This window comes from Natator depressus, chromosome 7 (assembly GCF_965152275.1).
Source record: "Natator depressus isolate rNatDep1 chromosome 7, rNatDep2.hap1, whole genome shotgun sequence".
Lineage (NCBI taxonomy): Eukaryota > Metazoa > Chordata > Testudines > Cheloniidae > Natator > Natator depressus.
The window spans coordinates 42,819,119-42,841,500 of NC_134240.1; the positions used below are offsets into that span (position 1 = coordinate 42,819,119).

Sequence of the window (22,382 nt, forward strand, 5' to 3'; positions counted from 1 at the left end):
CTTAAAAAGGCTGGATTAGGTTGCTAGTGCTTTGAGAGATCACTTTTTAAAGTTCCCTATAAACAGGCTATAAAGGTACTCTGATAATGCTGTGGTGCAGGCCGTATTATAAGTCCTAAATAACTTAATTGTGTAGAAGTATGTTGTTTAATTACTGGTTGAAAAGTAAAGCACAGACGTTTGGTGATTTAAAAATTGGATAAATAAAAACTAATATGCGTTCATTTTTTCTCTGATTTTTACTATTAAAGTACTTTTAAAGACAACTAAGGGGAAATCTGCTTATTGCTAATAGAGCAGTATGTGCTGAATTTTCTGTCACTTTACCTCTTTGTTGAACAGAAGTTATCTGATATACATGGAGTCTTTGTAATTTATCCTTAAATGTAACAGTTGATGAGTTTGTATTTAGAGTACTGTTTATTCCTGTTTATTTATAAGGTATATTGTCATGTTGTAATCTGTCTGTCATTTCCATGCAGGACTGATTCAGAGATTTATGAGGATGCTGTGGAACTTCAGCAGTTCTTTATTAAAATCCGTGATGAACTCTGCAAGAATGGAGAGATTCTTCTATCACCAGCACTCAGCTACACCACCAAGCATCTTCACAACGATGTAGAGAAAGAAAAAAAGGAAAAGCTACCCAAAGAATTCGAAGAGGATAAACTCAAAAGAGAGGAAGAGAAGAGAGGTAATTTAATTTTCCTTTCAAAACTATAAACATTTGTCTCTTGTAATGCTTTCATTGCTGAGCCAGGCCTTTGCTGTTCCTGCTGGAGCAACTGTGGTACTGAGGAGGAACTAGCTTACAGTATTGTGTGGGACAAGGGGGCCTTCGTAAAGGTCTTCTCTGTCACCCTCCTCCCATGCTGTCTCTGTGCTCTTCATGGCTTTAAGACAAGCTATGGGGAATGAATTAAAGATGTCTTCAGGCTCCCTGCCGCTAAGAGGGGAGGATGGCTCCCCACTCTGCCCCTTTACCTGTCCCTTCAAATAAAGAGCAGCTGGCTGTCCTTTCCCCACAGCACTACGGTCAGTAGTGATCATCTTTATTCACTCCCTGCAGCTGGGCTCAGTGCTATATGAGAGCAAGTCACGGTATAGAGGACAGGAGAGAGGCAACAGGGGTGACCTTTCTAAAGGCCTCCCCTCCCTTATTGCTGTCAGTGAGTTCATTTTCACTTACGTGGAGGCCTCGATAAAATACATGTGAAGATCTGGGCCCAGCTCTTCAACAGCAGGAGGGAGAAGCTAGGTGTCTCATAGATCATGCTCAAACCATACCTTGGAACTAGAATCCACTGGGTATGGTGTCAGAGTAGCAGCTGTGTTAGTCTGTATTCGCAAAAAGAAAAGGATGAAGTGAGCTGTAGCTCACGAAAGCTTATGCTCAAATAAATTTGTTAGTCTCTAAGGTGCCACAAGTACTCCTTTTCTTTTTGGGTCTGGTGTGGCACTCCTTCATTGACCCTCAGGGAGCATGATGGAGGGACCATTGTTTGTACAGCACAGTGGGGTCTTGATTCATGACTATGTGTGGTCCTGTGCATTACTGCAATACAAATAATAAATAAGAATGTGTCAAACATTGGCCCCATTCCCAGCTCTAGCTGGTCAACAAACTTTACTAATCTGCAATAGTACTCCCACTTGCTGCTGTCTTTCTCTTTCCCTCGTCTCACAGATAAGGAAGGTTTTGCTTAAGTCACAAAACAAAGATGCCGTGATTTAACTCATTGAGAGCCAGTGTATTGTAACAAGGTGCTGTTCTTTAGAATCTCTCTTCTCTTCCTGAGATGGCTTTTAGTAATTTTTGTTTCCTTTTATGTTGAAATAAGAAGCTGAAAAAAGTGAAGATTCTGCTGGAGGAGCTGGTCTGTCGAGCTTACATCGGACTTACAGCCAGGATTGCAGCTTTAAGAACAGCATGTACCATGTTGGGGATTATGTCTATGTGGAACCTGCAGAAGCCAACCTGCAACCTCATATAGTCTGCATTGAGCGATTATGGGAAGATTCAGCTGGTAAGAACACAGGAAAATAGTGCAATACAGCTTCTTAATATTGCTTGTTAAAACTTCCAGTTTGAGTTTTCCTTGGGTGGAACCTTAATTATTCTGCTCACAACAGTGTGTGTGTGTGTGTGCATGCGCACGTGTGTGGCGTGTATTTTTATTACTTCTGAAACACCTGATTTAAAGGCTTTTGCATGCTGGAGAGCTTTTGGGAGTGCTAAATGTCCTGTGTTTTTCACATTATAAACATCCTGTAGATAACACCCTCGCCTTCTGGTCTAGGAAGGCTAGATGTGGCTCCTTCCAGAACCCATCAACACTGCTTTTGAGTCAGCTAAGGAGGAACAGAAGGGTCTTGTCTAAACTAGGAAAAGTATCCATTGCTGATAACAGAGGCAGTGCTGAACATAGTTAAACTACAAGTGCACCACAGGACAAGCCAGCATCATTTCAGAACACGTGGTTAAATTCCAAAGCAGTGTTAAATATGGCTTGTCCTGGGCAAACTTACAATTGAATCATAGTCAGCACCAATTCAACCCAAACTCTTGCTTTTGGCAGTATACGAGAGGATTGAGACAGAAGTTTTATGGTACTGTTAATAAACAGGGCCAGTCTGCATACAATTTATTTTCTCTGATTTTGAGTAATACCAGAGTGTCCATTCATGGTTTATAAGAAAACTGTGAAGTCGCAGCTTGACTCTATCAAAAGTAAGGAGATGGCAAAACAGGAAAGGAGTTATAGTTAAAAATGTACATTACAATCTGTTATCCAAAGATCTGTGGGGATGTCCCAAATTTTCAGATAGTCAGGAGTGACAGATTCACAGGCTTTTTCTTGTCCTTGAGCATAATTTTCAAGGCCTGCACAGTCAGAATTTATAGATTGCAGACTGGATTCTCCAAGGCCAACTGGCTCAATGGCGTTAATTCCTGTTGTGTTCTTCTGAGTCAAACATCCATAGGAGAAGGTGGATTTCTTACATATCCAAACCTCACTTATCTGAAACAGTTGAAAAACATTGTCCTATTTTGAATCAGCGAGGTTTGGATATACCAGGTATTGTTATATAACTGTTTGATTACTAACACGATCTACTGTTGTCTCTACTTCCTTGTGCAATAGAAAATATATCCTGTTTTTTGCTTTTAGGAGAAAAATGGTTGTATGGCTGCTGGTTTTATCGACCAAATGAAACATTCCATCTTGCAACACGAAAATTTCTGGAGAAGGAAGTTTTTAAGAGTGATTACTATAATAAAGTTCCCGTTAGCAAAATTTTAGGCAAATGTGTGGTAATGTTTGTTAAGGTGAGAGATTAAATGGACTAATTTGTAAAATTATTAACTGATTTGTGCACTATTTTTTAAAATAAGACTCAAGGACTCTCACAGTACCTGTATGAAATAACCTTTTCCCCCATCATGTCTTACTGCTCGATACATTGTGGTTCCTCTGTAGTAGAGAAGAAATGACATAAAGTTGCATTATTTGTTTCTCAGTGTCAGTTTGGCTATAGAAATCACATGCACATCATTAGCAAATTTGTTGATGTTTTGAGAGATAGATAGGGAAATTGTAGGTAACGTCTTAAAATTTTCCTCTAAATGTTTAGCTTTAGTTTTTAGTGGAAGGAGGGCTGGATAGCTTGGAGGAATGGTAATGGGATATAGAGTTTCACCTCTACATTACAGTTTGATTCCACCCAGGTCAGTTGTGTTAAAAGTTCTTATGATCTGATTGCTTTTTGGCCTGTGTAGAATGAATCAGCTCAGTCCAGTTCTTAGTGGATGTTTTGTTTATGTAACTAACACAATCACTATGCCAATCCTTGTTAGTGTTATAATCAAAGATTACGTGGGCATAGAACTTGGTGGTGGTCTTTCCTGCTCAGAGTTCAGATATACTAGCAAGTTAATGTTGGGAAAACAATTGCCTGTAATAATCATTATATCTGTTTGATATAAGAAGTGGTATAATGTAATTCTCCTGAGCTGCACCCTGGTACCTTGCACTGAATTTAACACACGCATTTTAAAAAAGCCAAACCCAAAGAGAGAAACTTAGTGACTAGATTGTACCTTCTGTGCCAGAACAAAAATCAGGCTGGTATATATAACCTCTGTCTCCACGCATGTTTCTGGAACATTTAATCTGAAATGATCCCTTTTCTTCACTCAACAGGAGTATTTTAAATTATGTCCTGAAAACTTTAGAGATGAGGATGTCTACGTCTGCGAGTCTCGTTACTCTGCAAAGACAAAGTCTTTTAAGAAGATTAAACTGTGGACCATGCCCATTAGCTCTGTAAGGTTTGTCCCTCGAGATGTGCCCCTGCCTGTGGTCCGTGTTGCTTCTGTGTTTGCTAATACAGACAAACTGGAAGATGAGAAACACACTGAAACCTTAGAGGATAATAAAGTGGGAGACAGTATCCTTAACCTTGAAAAGGTAGGCAAGATGATAAGCTGGATATTGAATTGAACTGGATTTCAGATCAGAGATGATGAAAATGTGAACATTCATGTTTTAGGTTTCACATCTTTCCAAAAAGCTAAATCAATAGATAAATAAGAAATGACAATACATCTCACTTTAAAATGTGTAAAAAAATTACATATATAATTTGTGTATGCATACTCCATATAATTGAAGCCTTGATTCAAATACGTGTTAGCCCTGTTTGTGCCTTGACAATGTTAGCTACTGGCCACCTATGCTCTTAAACCTGTCATGTACATGGGTTTTTTTTATGAATTTTGGAGTTCTCAAATTTACCTCCAAATACATACTGTATTCAAGTGCTGGACTAATCTGTGTTTCTCTCATTGTGTCTGAAATTTTTTTTTTCTTAACCACATTTTAAAAAATTGCATCTACTTTAGTCTGTCCTAACACTAGACAAATCAGTGAGACAGAAAAATCTATTTTTAACTCATCCGATTGCTAGTTGGTATTGCAGATATCCTTTATATTTAGTTTTTAGGTATCAAGTCTTCATTAAATAGAAAGAGAATAGTAAGCATTACATAGTGGTATCATATGCTTCTCTGTGACATTTTATCATATGTCAAACATGGTTTATTTATAGTTGATACTTTAATGGTTTAAAATCATCTGACAGTCTGATACTTGGCATTCCTAAGGACATTTTTCTTGCTAACATATTGAGAAAAAGGTTTTGTCTTTCATTTCTTATATTTAGATTTACAGAGTGAGCCTATTATACATTCTCTGTGCTCGCTCGCACAATTTAAAAACAAAAAAAGGAACATGCTGATCACTGTCAACCCCAAATAGACATCCCTCCCCCAATAAAAGCTAGAGATGTGTGTTCTGATTTATCTCATCAAATGATAAAACAAAAGAATAATCTTATCAAGAATGTGAAGACTCACAAGGTCTGATCCCGCCATGTGTAGAGCGTCTCCTGTGAGCTGCCGAGTACCCTTGGCTCCTTTTGATTTGAGGATACAGTGGGACATGATGTGAGTTTTGGATATAAGAGTGGGAATTAAATAGGATAAACGGCATGACATTTTTAAAAATATGCAGTATGGTGGTAATTGTGATATTTAAGGTATGAACAGTGAATGCCTTCACTCACAGTAATTTGACCAAATGCCTAATTTAGTTGCCCCGACCATGTAATCGTGTTTACTAAAACCAAGTGAGGAATATTGTGGTTTTGCTTTAACCATCCAAGATAGCTAATTAATTACTTTGATATCAATAAACCAACAAAGTGCCAATGGACCATCAAATTGATTATCCGGAAAAACAACAACTGTTTATTAGGAATTGCAAACCTAACCACTTTCATAGCCAGTAAGCTTGGCCTTTTAGTTTTCAGATTTCAGGGCTTACGTTTTTGGATGTTTGTGTCTACTTTTTAACTTATTTCCAATAAAATTAAGATTCAATAAAACCTGTTTCCTTTTAACGTACTCCAGCACCTTTTTCCTTTTGTAATCAATTTTCCTAATTTCACCAGCTTTTTAATATATATATATATATATATGTTGATGTAGGAGAAAGAAGATGTTCCAGTGGAAATGTCAAATGGAGAACCTGGTTGCCATTACTTTGAACAGCTCCGTTATAATGATATGTGGCTTAAGGTTGGGGATTGTGTCTTTATAAAATCACATGGCTTAGTGCGACCTCGGGTGGGCAGGTAGATATATTTTCTTCTCTATTTATAAATTGTAGCTATAAAGTTAGTATAATTAGACAACTAAAATCCATTGATTTTATAGAATGCTTGAGGCCAAAAAGTAGTATGGTGGATACGCTGATTATTTTTCTTTCGCCTATCCTCAGTCACAGTTTAATTATCCTAATGTAGGAGAAGGTGTCAGACTACTGTTGGATAGCACAGTGCTGCTTTAAAGCCTCTTGAGAATGGAGCTTTAAGTGACAGTAATTAAGTAGCAGTAATAAATTATATAAGTGAAATAAAGTGCTACTTAGCCAACATAATTACTATATTTTTCTCATTTTTAAGTGCATATAAAGTAGAGTTTTTGACTCTTATTGTAGTCGTTTTTTAATGACAGCTTTCATAACCATCTACTGTATGAAGTTAGCTCCTATAGGAGGGAATTCCTTTTATTCCTTTATCAGAGGCTTGTTTTCTTTTTTAGAATTGAGAAGATGTGGGTACGGGATGGAGCTGCGTATTTCTTTGGCCCAATCTTCATACACCCAGAAGAAACTGAACATGAGCCAACTAAAATGTTCTACAAGAAGGAAGTGTTTTTGAGTAACCTAGAAGAGACCTGTCCAATGACCTGCATTCTGGGTAGTTATTTACAATTTTAAATGTAACTGGCTAACTCTCTTTTCCTGTGTACTTTTTTTTTTTTAGTCTAAGCTTATAGCTGTGTGTGGGTCTGTTTCCCCCCAACGTACGTGTGTGTGTGTGTGTGTGTGTGTGTAGAAAGAATGGATAAATTAACCAAAGTTACTTTTTTGGGCTTCATACTATTCATCTTTAGGGCTTTTTGAAAGATCCTTCTCTTTGATGTTTTCACACCATAACACAAATTATATTTATTTAAAAACAAAATACAAAACCCCTATAACTAGGAAGCAGAAGACTATGAAGCCCACAGGGACTTCTTTATTCCAGTCTAATGTATCTGAAAAAGCACCTAGATACCATTGTGGTATACTAGGAGATAATTGGAAATGGTGCCTTGGCTAAGAAATGGGATCTTTAAACTCTTAGTAATTTATTTTGACTTTTTGGATATGTTTTTTGTAGTGTTTGGGATGCAATATTAAATGCAGTTGAATGATAGTGATGAAATATTTTGTGACAGTATAGGACTTTCTAGACTATTTAATTGCTCATTTCTAGGCTTTCTAAAAATACAGTGGAACCTTGATTATCCAATCTAATTGGGACTGGGGCCAGATCAGATAACCAAAAATCCGGATAAACCAGAGCCCTGCTGCCCAGTCTCCATCTGTCCGCCCCGACTGGAGCCCCGTGGGTGGCTAGTGGTTCATTTAATATGGAGAGCCAGGTAATGGAGGCTCAGATAAACGGGGTTCTACTACATTTGGTTCTTTTAAAAATACAGTTTTTTAAGAAACTGTATTTTGAGGGAAGGGGGCGGTGTTAGGTGGATTCCACCAAAACATTTTTTACCTCAGCTATCTTCTAACCAAGTGTTTTGTTTTCAATTTCTCCCATCCTTTTTTATTTTGTAATGATTTCTGTTCTGTGTGTGTGAGTGGAGCCCTCCTCTGATAGATCATCTAACTCAGTATGAGCAAAGTGCAGTGAATGTGAGTGTGTTCCGTTGAGTACAGTAAAGCACCATGAATCTTCAGGATGTATGAGATGGGTGGAAAATTGAATTTCCCAGCTTTTTTTGAAATACTTCATGTTAGAGTTATGACGACAGGGTACTACTGTTCGTTACCCTTCTCTCTTACTTTTGCAGGGAAATGTGCTGTGTTGTCATTCAAGGACTTCCTGTCTTGTAGACCAACAGAGATCTCTGAAACTGATGTTCTACTCTGTGAGAGCCGCTACAATGAAAGTGACAAACAGATGAAAAAATTTAAAGGGCTTAAGAGATTTTCACTCTCTGCAAAAGTAGTGGATGATGAAATTTACTACTTTAGGTAAAATATTATTGGAAAAAAAACATTTTTTCAATTTTACTATTCAAAATTGCATCAGGCTGATCACAAATATTTAAAAATAATCTCAGCTGCTACCTTCACATTTCGCTTTCCTCCACTGAACTATAATTTTCACTCCAGGCTTTGGTAAAAGCTGTTATGTTCTCAAAGGGCCAGTCCTCCTGGGATCTACACAAAATAATATGGTGTGACCTTGCCTGCAAAGATGTCAGAGCGAGGCCTAACTATCCTCCCAATTGATGGACATTATTATCAAGAAGGAATATTCATTTATTTTGTTTTCCAGTTTGGGTAGACAGACATACACCAGCTCTGTTTGAGCTAGCCAGCTAAAAAGAGCAGTGTAGCTGGGGGTAGCATGGGCGGCAGCTTGGGCTGGACTCCCAAGGACATACCCAGGGGGGTCAGGCGGGTTTGTGCTCAGATAGCTAGCCCAAGCTGCCACCTGGGCTATCGCCGGGTACGCTGCTATTTTTAGTGCACTAGCTCAAGCAGAGCTAACACATGTCTGAGTACAAACCCACCTGACCCCCTGGTTACATACTCAGGCAGCTTGCCCAGGCTGCTACCCATGCTGTCCCCATCTACACTGCTACTTTTAGCATACAAGCTTGAGCAGAGCTAGCATGTGTCTATCTACCCAAGCTGGGAAACATGCTCCCAGCTGCAGTGCAGGCATACCCTCAGAATAAGATTTACGAGTGACCTGTCATGCAGAGGATGTATTTTTTTTTTTCTTTTTCTTTTCCTCAGAAAACCCATAGTCCCTCAGAAGGAGCCATCTCCATTACTGGAGAAAAAGATTCAGCAGCTAGAAGCAAAATTTGCGGAATTGGAAGGGGGTGATGAGGATATTGAAGAGATGGCAGAAGAAGAAGGTGAAATCATTGAAGCACCTTCTATGCCTCAGCTTCAGACTCCACTGACTAGTGAACTGGATATAATGCCATACACTCCACCACAGGTATAGATGCCTCTTAAAAAATGTTGAATGGTATACCAGTCAGTATTCTCTATCCCACTCCGCACCCCAACCGAACCCTAACAAGAAAACAGAACAAAAGTGTAATTATATCCACCGAGGAGGTTTATATTTAATCTTAACAGCCCATGGAATAATTTTTCAGAACACTTCTACATTCTAATATGGTACACATTGCAGCAGTGTCTTCGCACAATTAAGTAATTTTTAAGGAATATGTTCAAATGGGGAGATAATTAGAGCAAGTTTTCACTATCATATGAAGAATTCTACAAAACTTGATGGCAGGAAGCAAGCAGAATTATGGTGGTGGGATGGGAGAAATGTCCCTCTCCACCTACCCCTCCACTAAAATGGATTAGTGGGTTTTTGTGTGTGTCTGTGTGTCTGTGTGTGTGTATTGACTGAACTCCTGGTACTCTGAATTTACGTGAACCTAATAGATATTTGAAGCTTCTTTTTTTACCAAAAAGTATAGCATAATTTTCAAAAGTGACTTGTGATATTTGGGTGCTCAGCTTGATACCCTTTTAGAAAACACTGAGCATGCATCCTCTGAAAAATAAGCCTCTTTGGGCACTGAAAATTACTAGTCACTTGTGAACTCATGGGTTATTAGACACTAATTTCAATCTGTGAATTAAGACTTTATTCTAAAGTATTGAAAGGAATATGGTGAGAACTTCATTTCTCTTATTATTCCTGTTAGTTCTATACCTTTATTGTTTTCTATCTAAAAACCTGATAAATGGGAAAAGGAATGAGCAGAGTCTTTGGTGAGTGGAGAAAGGTATGTGGGTAATAGATGGAATCAACTGTCACTGAATGTTGGAATAAGGAGTGGGTAAAATTGTGAATTCCAGCGTGGCTTGCTTGAACCTAAACTTCTGGAAGGTGGGTAGGACATCTGATGTATTCTTTCTGTATGAAGTTGTTTAGCTCAACTTACTTTTCAGTCTTCACAATGTTGAACTCACTAGGTGGTTTTCTCATTTTAATACTTTTAAATGTGAAAGCTGCTGATCAATACTGCAAAAATATATGTATTTGGTGGTTACCATTCATCAGTATATGGGTGAATGAAGTGATAGGAAACTGGTAATTAAGTAGACTAAAGTAATGGAAAAAGATTGTTTTTCTAAATTAAAATGTGAACATTATCAGGAGCATGACCACTGCCAAAAGCAGCACAATCAGGGACCAATGGACATGGATGATGTCGTCAGAGTGCTTTTTGCACTTTTGACTCTGATCATGCTCTCCCTTGTGCTGATCTGCTGTTGCTGCAATCCTTCCTTCCCCGTCTTTCATGCTCTTCAATCCCCTCTCATCCCATCCCCACCTGTGTCTTCACATTTAGCTAATTCCCTTCTAATATAACTCCATGACGGGATTTAAATAAAAGAAACAGTCTGGAAAAACAGCAAAAATTAACTGGTGCTTATGCCATTAAAAACTAACGAAAGGAAAAGACATTGAGCTTGATAAGAAAGTTGCAACCTAACCTTGCCTTCAGTGTAGCACAAATGAGCAGTTTAAAGAAATGAAAGAAGTTCTTCATCCTTCATGTTTTTTACTTCTAGACAGATTTAAACTCACAGGTCCACTATTAGGTGTTGCAAGTGAAGAAACAGAGGAAGATTGAAGGGAAACTGAAAAGAATCAGTGTTAACATAAATACATGATGGTTGGATGAACACGAGAAATAACCTAATTATGAACTCCCAGAAAGTACTTAGTGCTCTTGAGTCTGTCTGAAAAGAAACCTGCAAAATATTGTGTTCAAGTTAGTTTTCAGCATACTACTTAGACGTTGCTAAAAAAGAAGTAACACGTAACACAGTGCCAAAGTGCGCAAAGAAATTCCTCCACAGCCAACGTCAACTTCATAATTGATGGATTGAAAAAGAATTGACATCCCAGCTTCCAATGTTACACTATTTAGCACTTTCAGGAAGATTGTGTCTGGGGTTTTTTCCATCCCGGTGCCCTAAGCGTGTGGAATTGTGCATGAAAGGACTTCGATAAAACTTAGAAAGCATTTTATATAGCAGAGGTCTCTAGAGAAAAGCAGTAAATTTATCAAATCTACTGACGCTGGTTTTGGAAGTGCTCGACAGATTACAAGTGGGTGCTATTGTCACAGTCTCAGTGAAAATGTGGCTTTATGAAATTAACAACAAAGAACTAGACCCACACAACAACAAATTTTAATAAATCAAACAAAACATGGAACCTTTCCATTATTAGCAAACATAAATGATGCAAATTATAATGGTTGTCAGTTGAGCATAGAATAGGGAGAAAAAGCTGAAAAATGACATTGGAACTAGAAAATCTAGATGTGGCCTAGATAGAGAACTGAGTAAAAGATGATCCCCATGTTATGGGCCTTAGTGACTGGGTGGGTGGATGGGTGCTGTTGAGTGACAGAAAATTTGGGAAGAAGGAAGGATTTGCGGGGGTGTACTTATAGCACAGAGTTTGCCATACGAGTTTGTTCTGATGGCTGGACATGCACAAGGAGAGGTCGGAATGACATGCCAGAAAGAGGGAACCAGATGTAGGACTGAACGAAGGATCAGAAGAATGACAGATTTGCTAGTCATCAACATAAAGGGTATGTCTATATTGCATCTGGGAGCCGGGTAGACAGACGTGGTAGTTCTGCTCTAGGTAGTGCACTAAAAATAGCAGTGTGTCCATAGTAGCACAGGCGGTGACTTGAGCTAGCTTCCAAAGCATGTATCTAGGGGGTCAGGCAGACTTTTACTTGAGCAGCTAGCCTGAACTGCTGCCCATGTCACCATGGTTGCATTGCTGTTTTTAGCTTGCTAGCTATGGTAGAGCTAGCCGTGTCTGTCTACCCACTCTGGGAAGCATACTCCCAGCTGCTGTGCAGACATATCCAAAGACAATTGTCTAAGTTGTGTGAGTGGAGAAGATCATCCAGTGATACAGTGTAGAGGGAGGAAAGGAAAGGGGGCAAAGGAGACTACGAAAGGAAAGGAGGAAGATCTACCAAACAAGACAAGGAAAGAGTGTTCAGAGAGAGATGGAGTTGGGAAAGCCAAGGATTAAAGGTAGAAATAATTTTAGTAAGACCCATAACCATAAATACAATGTATTTACTCAAATCATATTTATAGAATGGGGTTTGAGATATAATGAAATTACACTTATTATCTTACCTTACCTTACCTTTTTGGCTTCTTTAATCAGTTTGCTGAGTCACGGCCCATATTTTGTTAAGCTTTCTTGGTCTAGAACAGTGGTTTTCAACCTTTTTTCATTTGAGGACCGCTAAAATTTTTTTAATGGAGGTGCAGACCCCTTTAGAAATCTTAGACATAGTCAGTGGACCCCCATGGGTCCGTGGATGACAGGTTGAAAACCACTCATCTTGAAAGTCCTTTTGCTCAGCTTGGAATGGTATTTGTTCTCTCAATCAGAATATTCCCAAATTTCAGTTGTGAGGTCAGCATTATGTATGGAAAAGTTAAAAACCAGTGAAACTCCCCCCCCCCCCCCCATGCCTCATGCAATTGTATAGTTTTATAAAGTGAGCTGTGAGTTTGAGACCTGACATCTCTTTGAGGGCTGCAAGGAAGGCAGCTGTTTAATAAATACTACTGAAGCACAGGAAATTTTGATGCTTTAACAGTTTTTAAAGGCTTTTGTATCTTGTGACGATTCCATTGTATATTTGTGGTCATAACCCATTTTTCTTACAGTCCACTCCAAAGTCTGCCAAGGGCAGCACGAAGAAGGAGGGATCAAAAAGGAAGATCAACATGAGTGGGTATATCCTATTTAGCAGTGAGATGAGAGCTGTGATTAAAGCTCAGCACCCAGACTACTCCTTTGGAGAGCTCAGCAGGCTTGTAGGAACTGAATGGAGAAACTTGGAAGCAACCAAGAAAGCAGAATATGAAGGTAAATGAAAACTAAAGTAACATATATTCGGTCTGCTTTTTTCCTTTCTATAGAGATGCAGTAATTTCATTCAGATAAGTTTAACTATTAAGGAAGAATGTCTTGTTTGTAGCTTCGTATGTGGAAAGGTTTAAATAAATGTTCATGGTAATGAACTGTAGGAATGAAATAGAAAATATCTTAGTATAATTTAATTATATAGTGCAGCATATGAACCCTGTACTTTAGAAGTACAAGAGTGTGTCTCTGCCACAAAGTATTTTTGATTGAACACAGAGACACACAAAACAAGGAAACAACTCAGAAGTGGATGGGTATGGAGATAACATTGCTGGGGTGGAAGTTGGGAGGGAAACCTACTCAGTAGTCATTTGAGGAGGTGATGATTTAAAGAGGATTGGAGGAAGGCAAGCAAGAGAGTTCTGTGGAAAAGGAGAGTGGGGCTGTTCAAAGCATGGGAAGCAGGTAAGAAGGCATGAAACATAATGGAAAAAGAAGTCTTTTGCTTAATTAAAATTGGGCTAAAATAAAGTAGGACAAAAATAATAAAATAAAAATTCAGGATACCTAATCCGTTACAATGCTGGGAATATAATCTTTTGAACCTTAGCATTGTCCAAGAGTTGTAACTGATTTTGTTGAAATAGCCTATTCCCTAAATGAATCCTAGAATATTCTATAGACCAAAGAGTCCAGGCAGAAAAGAACTCCATAAGACTTTTTTATTTTTCTTACCTGATATTCATCAGTGGTCTTGGAACTTTTTAATCAAACTCAAATCACAGTTGACACTCTTCAAGAGATCCCTGCCTGAGTACAGATAAACCATCATTTAAATCTCTTCTGTTGGTATTCACTATTGCTGCTGTAGTTAAGAATGTGTCAGCATTTCCATTATAAAGCACAAATTATAGAAGTATATAGCATTACTGTTATAATAAATTACTTAGTGCAGGAAATTAGCATATAAGGTTTTGGCTTTAGAACAAATATTACTTTAAAAAAGTTAAGTTATAAGTTTGCTTTTTCTTAGTGTTTTGTTGGCATGCTCATAACTCAAAAGCAGGTTTGGTTTTCAGACTAAAAATTTGCATGACATCACTTCTCCCTCTCCACCCGTGGATTTTCCATAGCATCTCTTTGCAGGGGTAGAGCGTAATGAGGCTCCATGTAGTCATTTGAGGGTTATCTGTTGAAAACTCCATAAAGGAAATAGTAATGCTGTTCCATCATGAATGTACCATACAGTATGACATTTTTCCTAGGCTGCAGTTTGTTTATACATCACCATAGGTCTGCATGGCACCTTATAGGAGAGAAATGTCAGGTCCCTTCTTATGTCCTTCCTCTCAAGAACAGTATGATGGTTAGCATGTTTAAAACATTCTAATTAGAGAAGCTAGATTATTTGCTTTTCCAGGAGAGTACACAACTGTAATACAGCGGTAGCAGCAATGCCCACTATAGTTAAGGTTGTGTAAGTAGTTCCATTTTAATCGCCTTATTTTGCTTGCTTACAACTTTCCAGAGCTTTCAGTTTAAACTTGAACTTTGCCAGACTTGGTCCCTACCCAAAGTTAGATTTTTTTATTTTCTTGAGGGGGAGCTCACAACATCTGACCTGATTTGCTTAGAGTATGTGTGGGTGGGAGAAAATACATTCCTTCCATTATGAAAACACACAAAATTCATGCAAGTGCTAGTGTGGACACTGCAATAGAGGAAAGAAAGCTAAAATTTGGTGTGATTTTTACACCTCAGAAGTGTCTTTCAGCGTTATGGTGAAAATTAGTTTGGATTTAGCTGAGTTTGACCCATTGAAAATGGAACCTTGCACATGTGGGGTATAAATTGTACAATTTTTAGCAATATTTAAGCACAAGTAGACTCATTGCACAAGTCTGCATGGCTAACTTAGCTGCACTGCAAAGAATTTTGTACATATGCACTATGAATGAGGCAAAGACTCATTGTAAGGAAAAGTGAAGTTCAAGCGAGGGGCATCTTCCTGCTTTATAAATTGTGTTTCAAACGCTGGTCTGAAGGATTTGGGATTGGAGTCACTGAACTTTATAGTGAATCCCAGCTGAATTTTTCTAAGTCTGTGCACCATTATTGCACTGCTGTGACAATATTGTAAATTGTAAGTTTCTTCTGTTAGATCTGTGCCAGTTGTGACATCAGTAGACAGATTTTACGTAGCATTGCCCCGTACTGGGTGGGTCACAGTCCTGTTTCAAGACTCAGCGTTCCAAAGTTGAAGTTACTAGCATTATGGTCAAATAGAAAATTTAACGGTAATTCAGCAGAGTGTCTAAGGGGCTTCTTCTATCTGATCATTTTTTAACTGGCCAAAACTAAAGGAGAGTATGAACAGCTGGATCTGCCTTTTCTCCAAATTCTTTAATCACTCTGAAGAGGAGTGTCCACTTCTCTACTTCGGCATCTCCCCTTAAATGGCTTGTGTTCTCTGTTCTCAATCATATACGTGTTGCCAGTAATAAATTTAGGAGTTCCTATGCGTCGTCATCCCTTCCTGAGATGATTGGTGAAAACACGGAAGGAAATGCCTAGAAGAAATGGAACTGGTCTTTCAGTGTATTTATATACTTCTAGAGGTTGCACAAACAAGTTACCCATGAAACACAGTTGTATGATAAAGGCTTTTGGACCTTCTGTACTGGTAAAAGCTGGTGTTTTAGTAGCATATATAATTTAATCCTGTTGCTGAACTTCTTAGCTTCATTTGACACTTTATTGCTGTTTTTAGTAACAATTTTCATCTTTCACCAACTTCAAGAAAACTTTTAGCCCCGCCATTCAGTTCTGTTAAAATTAACAGAGGTTTATGCTGCATTCATTTATTCTTTGTTGCTTCTCATTGCTTCAGTAGGATATAATATTCAGAGAAAACAAATCAGTAACTTGCCTGCCCAAAAAGCACCTTGCATGGGCATTTGGAATACCCCTTTTTTCCACGTAAAACTGTCTTCTCATCAGATTCCTGTACAGTCAAGCTTTTATTCTTATAGTAGCAGTGAGAAACTCGATCTAGGTACCAAACAGATTCACAATACGAAGGACACACATGTTTCTACAGAGAAGCACAATTTGAGTCAGACATCTGTAGCTAAAAAGGAAATGGCTGTAAGGGAACTGTGATGGGGAAAGGGAGAAGTCAGAGGGAGAGGCAGAGGAAGTATTTTTGGTCAATCCATCTGCTGCTTGTTATGTTCTAAAACACTAAGGACCTATCTACACTAGGGAAATCTTGCAAGAATTTTGCTACCACTGTTTTGGCTCCACCAGTAGTGTGGACATGGGGAGCCCTGGTGCAGATGAGTCACTGATTGCCGCTTGTATTTGAAACACTCTTATGACCTTATCTTGCTTGGGGCAAATCTAACGGACAAAGCGCTCAAAATGCCAGCAGCAGCTGGTGGCACATCTACGCGAGAGCTCCCAACATTGCTCAGCCAATAGTATGAAAAGTAGGAAAGTTTTGCCCAGTTTTCCTAGTGTGGACCGGGCCTAGTGCTGGACTGCTGCTATCATGTTGGTAACACTGGTGTTATGATCAAATCTGTTCTTTGACTTTTTAAAATTAACTTTTTAATCAAATAAAACTTCACATTTTTAAAAATTGATGGAATATTTTTCATGATAGGTTCTCTAAAAGTTTTAGCTGGAGCCAAATGAAATCAAATTATATGCTGTATGAGTAGAATAATCTGTTCTATTTTATATTAGACTAAACTATGCCAGTGTTTTAATAGTCCTCTTTAATGAACAGATAATATTTTGAAATTCTGGGTTACAAAACAGAACTGAAAATCTAAAATACTTTTACAGAGCGGGCAGCTAAAGTTGCTGAGCAGCAGGAGAGAGAGCGAGCAGCACAGCAACAGCAGCAGAATTCCTCCCCCCGGGCAGGCACTCCTGTCGGGGCTCTTATGGGGGTGGTGCCGCCACCAACACCAATGGGAATGCTCAATCAGCAGTTGACACCTGTTGCAGGTAAAAAGTAGGAGCTATGACCATTTTTTCCTCATCCACTTTATCAAACCCCTTCATAACTCTGAACACTTCTCTTGGGTCACTTTATTCCTACTGAAGAAAAAGCTCCACCTCTTCAGCCTTTCTTCATAATAAATATACTTAAACTTGAAATTATCCTGATTTCCCCCCCCCCCCCATTACGCTTTCTAGTCATTAATATTCTTCTGGAAAAGGCTGTAAAATAGGTTCCTCCTTACTCAGTAGAGCTGCTCCCTGTTTGTATTCCGTCATCTGTGTTCACTCTGCTTATTAAAGGAAATGTTTACTCCTGGTAGTACTGCAAAGGGAAGTGAGCTGGATTTCTTCTAGTGCATGCATCATCAATGGAAGTGTTAAGTAGGTTCCATTTGAAATCTTTTATTGTTGGTGACATGTGAGACTGAAGAATCCAGCCTGACTTTCAGATTCTAGGATGAGTTTGCAGATTTGGCAGCTAAAAAGATGATTTTGCTTGTAAACAGAAAAGGCTTGATCTCGGATAATTGAGACAATAAATATGAAATCCCACATTGCCGTTTTTACCAAGTCACTTCACAGAATAGAACTGCACTTTGAGGGCTTTTTCCACAAATCTGTACTATTTGGTATTGTGATTAGCAGTCGTATTCCAACTGAATTGAGTAGGACTATGCCAGTATTAAATGTTTCCAGGATTAGGTCATAAGGCTGAGCAAAGCCCTGGAGAATATATTAAGGGAACCTATGCTTCATTGGCAGGGGTATGTATTAGGTCTTTTCCTTCTCCAATATCTAATTCTGTCACAGATTAATTAAAAAGATCACATTAGTTTAGTCAAGTTCTAAAAATAGTGCTTTGTACATACAATTAAAGTATATTTTATCTCTCCCTTAATGCATTTGAGTTACTTCGTTTGTTCTCAGTTTTGTTTTTTAGGCTGCAGCCATACTTTAAGCTGACAGCTTGTAGTTTTATTTTCTGTTATGACCTCTAAATTCCTCTCTGGTCAATAGGTTGCATGGATGTTCAATTAAATACATGTTTCTTATTTGGCTTATGATATCCAGACTGCAAAGCATTTGTTTACACTAAATTGCATGTTTCTGCTAGTATCCCAGTCCTGTTAATAAATTCAGGTGGTTCTCTGAAATTCTCTGAATCTGGTTGTTCATTTTTTATGTTTAGTTGTTATACCTTAAGCAGATTTTGCTGTCTTACATTTTGATATTCTCATCTAAATCATTTGCATATGTTATAAACAAGAGTTCCCCACTGCCACCTTTATTTTACCTGGAGAATATCTTATATAAGCAAGAAAAGCTACAAATTTCAGCCTCTTGTGTCTTTATACTAACCATCAATTTTGCATTTTTTCAGGGAGTCTTTTTTTTTCATAGCTAGTAATCCCCTTTGTGAAACCTTTACAAATGCTTTGTGACAAATCTAAGTTCTGCACATAATATTCACTGTTTACTTTATCTCTTGTGGTGAGTTCTTCAAACACAAAGACCATCCTCTCATAATTCAGACTGATAGAAATGAATTTCCAAAGTGTGTCTTCACTATATCATGCAAAATACTTCCAAATATTTTCCTTACAACTGATAATGAAGTCATCCGCTTCCCAGTCTCCAGGAGTCTTTTATTTGAAAATGTCTAAATAAATAAATTGAGATTTCACTTATTTCTTCCTCAACCTTTCAGCCAGTGATGAGGTGATAGAAAAATTAAGGACTGCATATATTCAGTTCTGTTACTTTCATCTGTATGAAATAACCCTGTGGGACTAGTTACAGGGCTTCTGTAGAGCATCTGAGGCTGAGAAATTCTAGCACTTTCTAAGATACACATTTAGGAAACAAATCTCTAGTCACATGTACAATTATATATACAAGAGCTTGTGTAAATAACTGTGGCTTATATGGAAAATGGGGGAAGGTACAGTTCAGAAGATGTAAACAGCTATCCAAGGAGCAAAAAAAAAAAGCAGGTTACCTATTAGATTTATTTTTACTAACCAAAACTGCAGTGGAAATTGCACATTGAGATATTAGAAGCAGTCACATAAACCATGAGTTGGGCTACTGGAACCTATCCTTAATGCAGATTTCACTACAGTATATTAAGTCAATCAGCTATTGAGTAAGTATTCCATTGAAGTCATGCAGTATATGTACAAATAAACTTCTGTAATTGAAAGGAAAGTTTTTAAAAGATTCAAGTGACTGACTTGAAGATCTTACTGCAAGCTGGTGTAGTAGAACTTTTTAGCTACTTTGGGACCACTTACTATATCGATATTTTTGTCTGTGATTTTAATTTTTAAAAATAAAAATTTGCATTGAAATATATTGACAAATTCATAGAGACAAGTTTAAAAATATTTGAATTTACAATTTAAATGTTGAGCTAAATTTCTTGTTCACCTAAAGAAACTTATTATGTGAGTGGGACCAAACTGTTATTTCTTGATTGATGGCTTAACTTGAAACATGAAAAAAAGTTGACGTTCCTCCGATCCGTCACAATGTTTTCTGAGCAAGCTGCTAGTTATTTTTCAGCTACAGATACCCTTTGCTCCTGAACACCCAGTAGTTCTATTAAAGAGAGCGTGGTCAATCAGAGCTATTGAGAGTTATCAGTTGGTCTTAATCCAGAAAACTCTGCATTCTTAAAGTTTTATGTTTTATATGGGTTGTTCATTGTCAGTGTAATGGAGACTCTGGAGGTGCTTTCTCAGCATGCACTGTAGATTCTCCAATATTTTGCATATTTAATCTTATCTCCTGTTCTTTAGAACCTTCTCCTATCCTCAGTTATCTTTTCATAGTATTACGAACACCTTTCCTTAGCTCTCTGACAACATACCATGCAAAATTAACAAACTGCAAGGGACTGGAAACAGCAAGTTAAAAATCTAGGGCTTAATAAACACAATACAGACCTTTCACATGGCCTTTCAGGTTTGCTTACTGACAGTACCGTACTTGGGTCTTCCTCACTCCCAAGAGATTGAGATTGTTAGCAGGTGGTCCCGTATATTCTTCATTGTATCTTTTTCTTTATTATGAGGCTTATGAAGCATCAGAGGTCAAATTCTGCCTTGATTTTTATGCACCATGTAAATCAGCTGACTTCAGTGGGGTTGCATAGGATGAAGGTTGATATGTCCCAGCACATCCAGAGTGATCAGATTTTTAACTTCTACTTAAACATTTGCTCAGGTTGTATAGAAGGTAATTAAAAACAAAAAACAAAACACGCCACTACATTGAGTTAAAGAGTATGCATTATAAATAATGTTGATAGAAGAATTCTGCATGCATAGCACAGAAAAATGCTTAGAGAATTTTATATCTTGCAATTAGGTTTGGCCACAGAGCTATCCCGCAAACTATGGATGTGCAAAAATTGATGTCCTGAGTGTTTTGCTGTTAGTTCGAATATGAGTGACAGAACTTAATGCTATATTAAAACTGTTCACATTAGAAACATTTAATTGTGGCTGAATGTATTCCTTGTGTTAACATGTATTTGAACATTGAGCATTTTTTGCCCCATGAAGAACATTACAAATACACTAAATACTAATTCATCCAAAGTATAGCATTTCATATTTATAACTTTTATTTTATTTTTTGTTCGTTCTTGCAAGATACTAATTGTAGTATTGTCCTGCTGTACTAAAGGTGCTTATTTGTGGGTAGTGCATGTCTTATTATTTAGATCATATTGCATGTTATTGATGCATGTTTGAAATTTGTTGTGTCCTTCAAGGCATGATAGGTGGCTATCCGCCAGTGCTGCCACCTTTGCAGGGCCCAGTTGATGGCATTGTTAGCATGGGCAGCATGCAGCCACTTCACCCTGGGGTGCCCCCACCCCACCAACTTCCGCCAGGTATGCCAGGCATCCCAGGCATCCCACCACCGGGTAAGAATGTCCACATTCACTCATTATTTCATTTTCATGTTCTCACAGTTTAACCAGTTGTTACAGAAGTTATCTGAAACTTGTTTGTTTGTAGCTTAACTGCTTGACTGTTGCTGAATGTTCCAGGTATGTCTAACTGTAACATATGTGCCATGCTGCTGAATATACCAGGTATATCCCAATTGTCCATTGAGCTTAATGGAATGTTAATAAATGTTGGCAGAACAACTTATATAGTGAACAAGCAACAAAAGATTTACCTGGTGAAATATGACTAGTCAAAATCACGTTATTTGGGCATTAGTTTATCAGTAGCTTCAAACCCTGAAAGCGGCTTAGTTCTTATCCTTGTATTTCAATAGAATGTACAATAATTTTTTACTAGATTCATAGGTGGGATTTCTTGTTGCCAGTGTCTGGTGGAAATCCTTTCCATCTGTGCATTGTTGGTTTTTAAAAAATTATATTCAAAGTCAGTTTAAATTCACACAACTGACTAAATATCTCTGTGTATTAGCAGTAGGTCAGATAATCAATGACATATACATATGATAAGATTAGAAATTGTCATTGTTGTTTATTCTCCAAATACAAAAGTTGAAGGCAATCCTCACCCTTACTTTGCAATCTATAAAATGTCCAGTCATAGGGCTAATTATAAAATTGTTTGCAATCTTACAAGTTAGTATACAATAGCCTTCAGTGCTAGTGATTCAACAATTTATGTCCCAGACCTGATAAGAAGGTTTATTTGAAGTATGTGTTGGTGAAGTAAATCAATCACAGTCAAAATCTTCATTGACAAAGAACAGCATTTTTCCCCATTTGTCTTTATTTTCACGTTTAAAATTTAAATTTCTGAGCAGAGCAAAAGATGAATGGTTATATTTTAGGAAAGCGGGGGAAATGCAATGTATAGATAGTACTATTGTCTCATTCCTGTTCTGGGACTGCAGGTCACTACCCTCTTTTATACTCTTTACTACTGCTTCTTTCCCCCTTTTGCCCCCCGCAGCACACTCCAATGCTGCCATTTAAAATGTTGCACACATTCAGTAGTTAAGCTGTTAATCTATAAACAGAAAGTGGTATTTTGTTTGCCTTTTAGTTTCCATTTGCAACTACAGTAGATGTTTACCTGAAGTCCTATTAACATGGTTATGTATCTGAATGTAAGTGGTTTTTAAAAAAAAAAAAAACCTCGGTCAGTATTAGGTATGCAAGCTGCATCCTAAACTGGTGTGCAAGATTCACATTAACTTCATAACATTAATGGGTTTAGTATTGTAGCTTGTTGATAGACTGCAAGATGCAGCTGCATCTCCTGCTC

General features: G+C 37.9%; 1 protein-coding gene across 9 annotated transcripts in view; it reads left to right on the top strand.

Moving 5' to 3' along the window:
- The window catches only part of PBRM1 (polybromo 1), an 87,587-nt gene that overhangs the window by 57,363 nt on the left and 7,842 nt on the right, over positions 1 to 22,382 (top strand). For 4 of the 9 annotated variants that reach the window (XM_074958239.1, XM_074958240.1, XM_074958242.1 and 1 more), the window contains 11 exons: positions 483 to 694; positions 1,842 to 2,027; positions 3,174 to 3,331; positions 4,206 to 4,472; positions 6,053 to 6,198; positions 6,668 to 6,825; positions 7,979 to 8,162; positions 8,937 to 9,147; positions 12,900 to 13,101; positions 16,954 to 17,118; positions 20,897 to 21,052. In XM_074958239.1, the coding sequence (XP_074814340.1) occupies positions 483 to 694; positions 1,842 to 2,027; positions 3,174 to 3,331; positions 4,206 to 4,472; positions 6,053 to 6,198; positions 6,668 to 6,825; positions 7,979 to 8,162; positions 8,937 to 9,147; positions 12,900 to 13,101; positions 16,954 to 17,118; positions 20,897 to 21,052 (2,045 nt within the window). The remainder of the gene's footprint in view (positions 1 to 482; positions 695 to 1,841; positions 2,028 to 3,173; positions 3,332 to 4,205; positions 4,473 to 6,052; positions 6,199 to 6,667; positions 6,826 to 7,978; positions 8,163 to 8,936; positions 9,148 to 12,899; positions 13,102 to 16,953; positions 17,119 to 20,896; positions 21,053 to 22,382) is intronic. The other 5 variants (XM_074958246.1, XM_074958248.1, XM_074958247.1 and 2 more) reach the window with 3 other exon arrangements.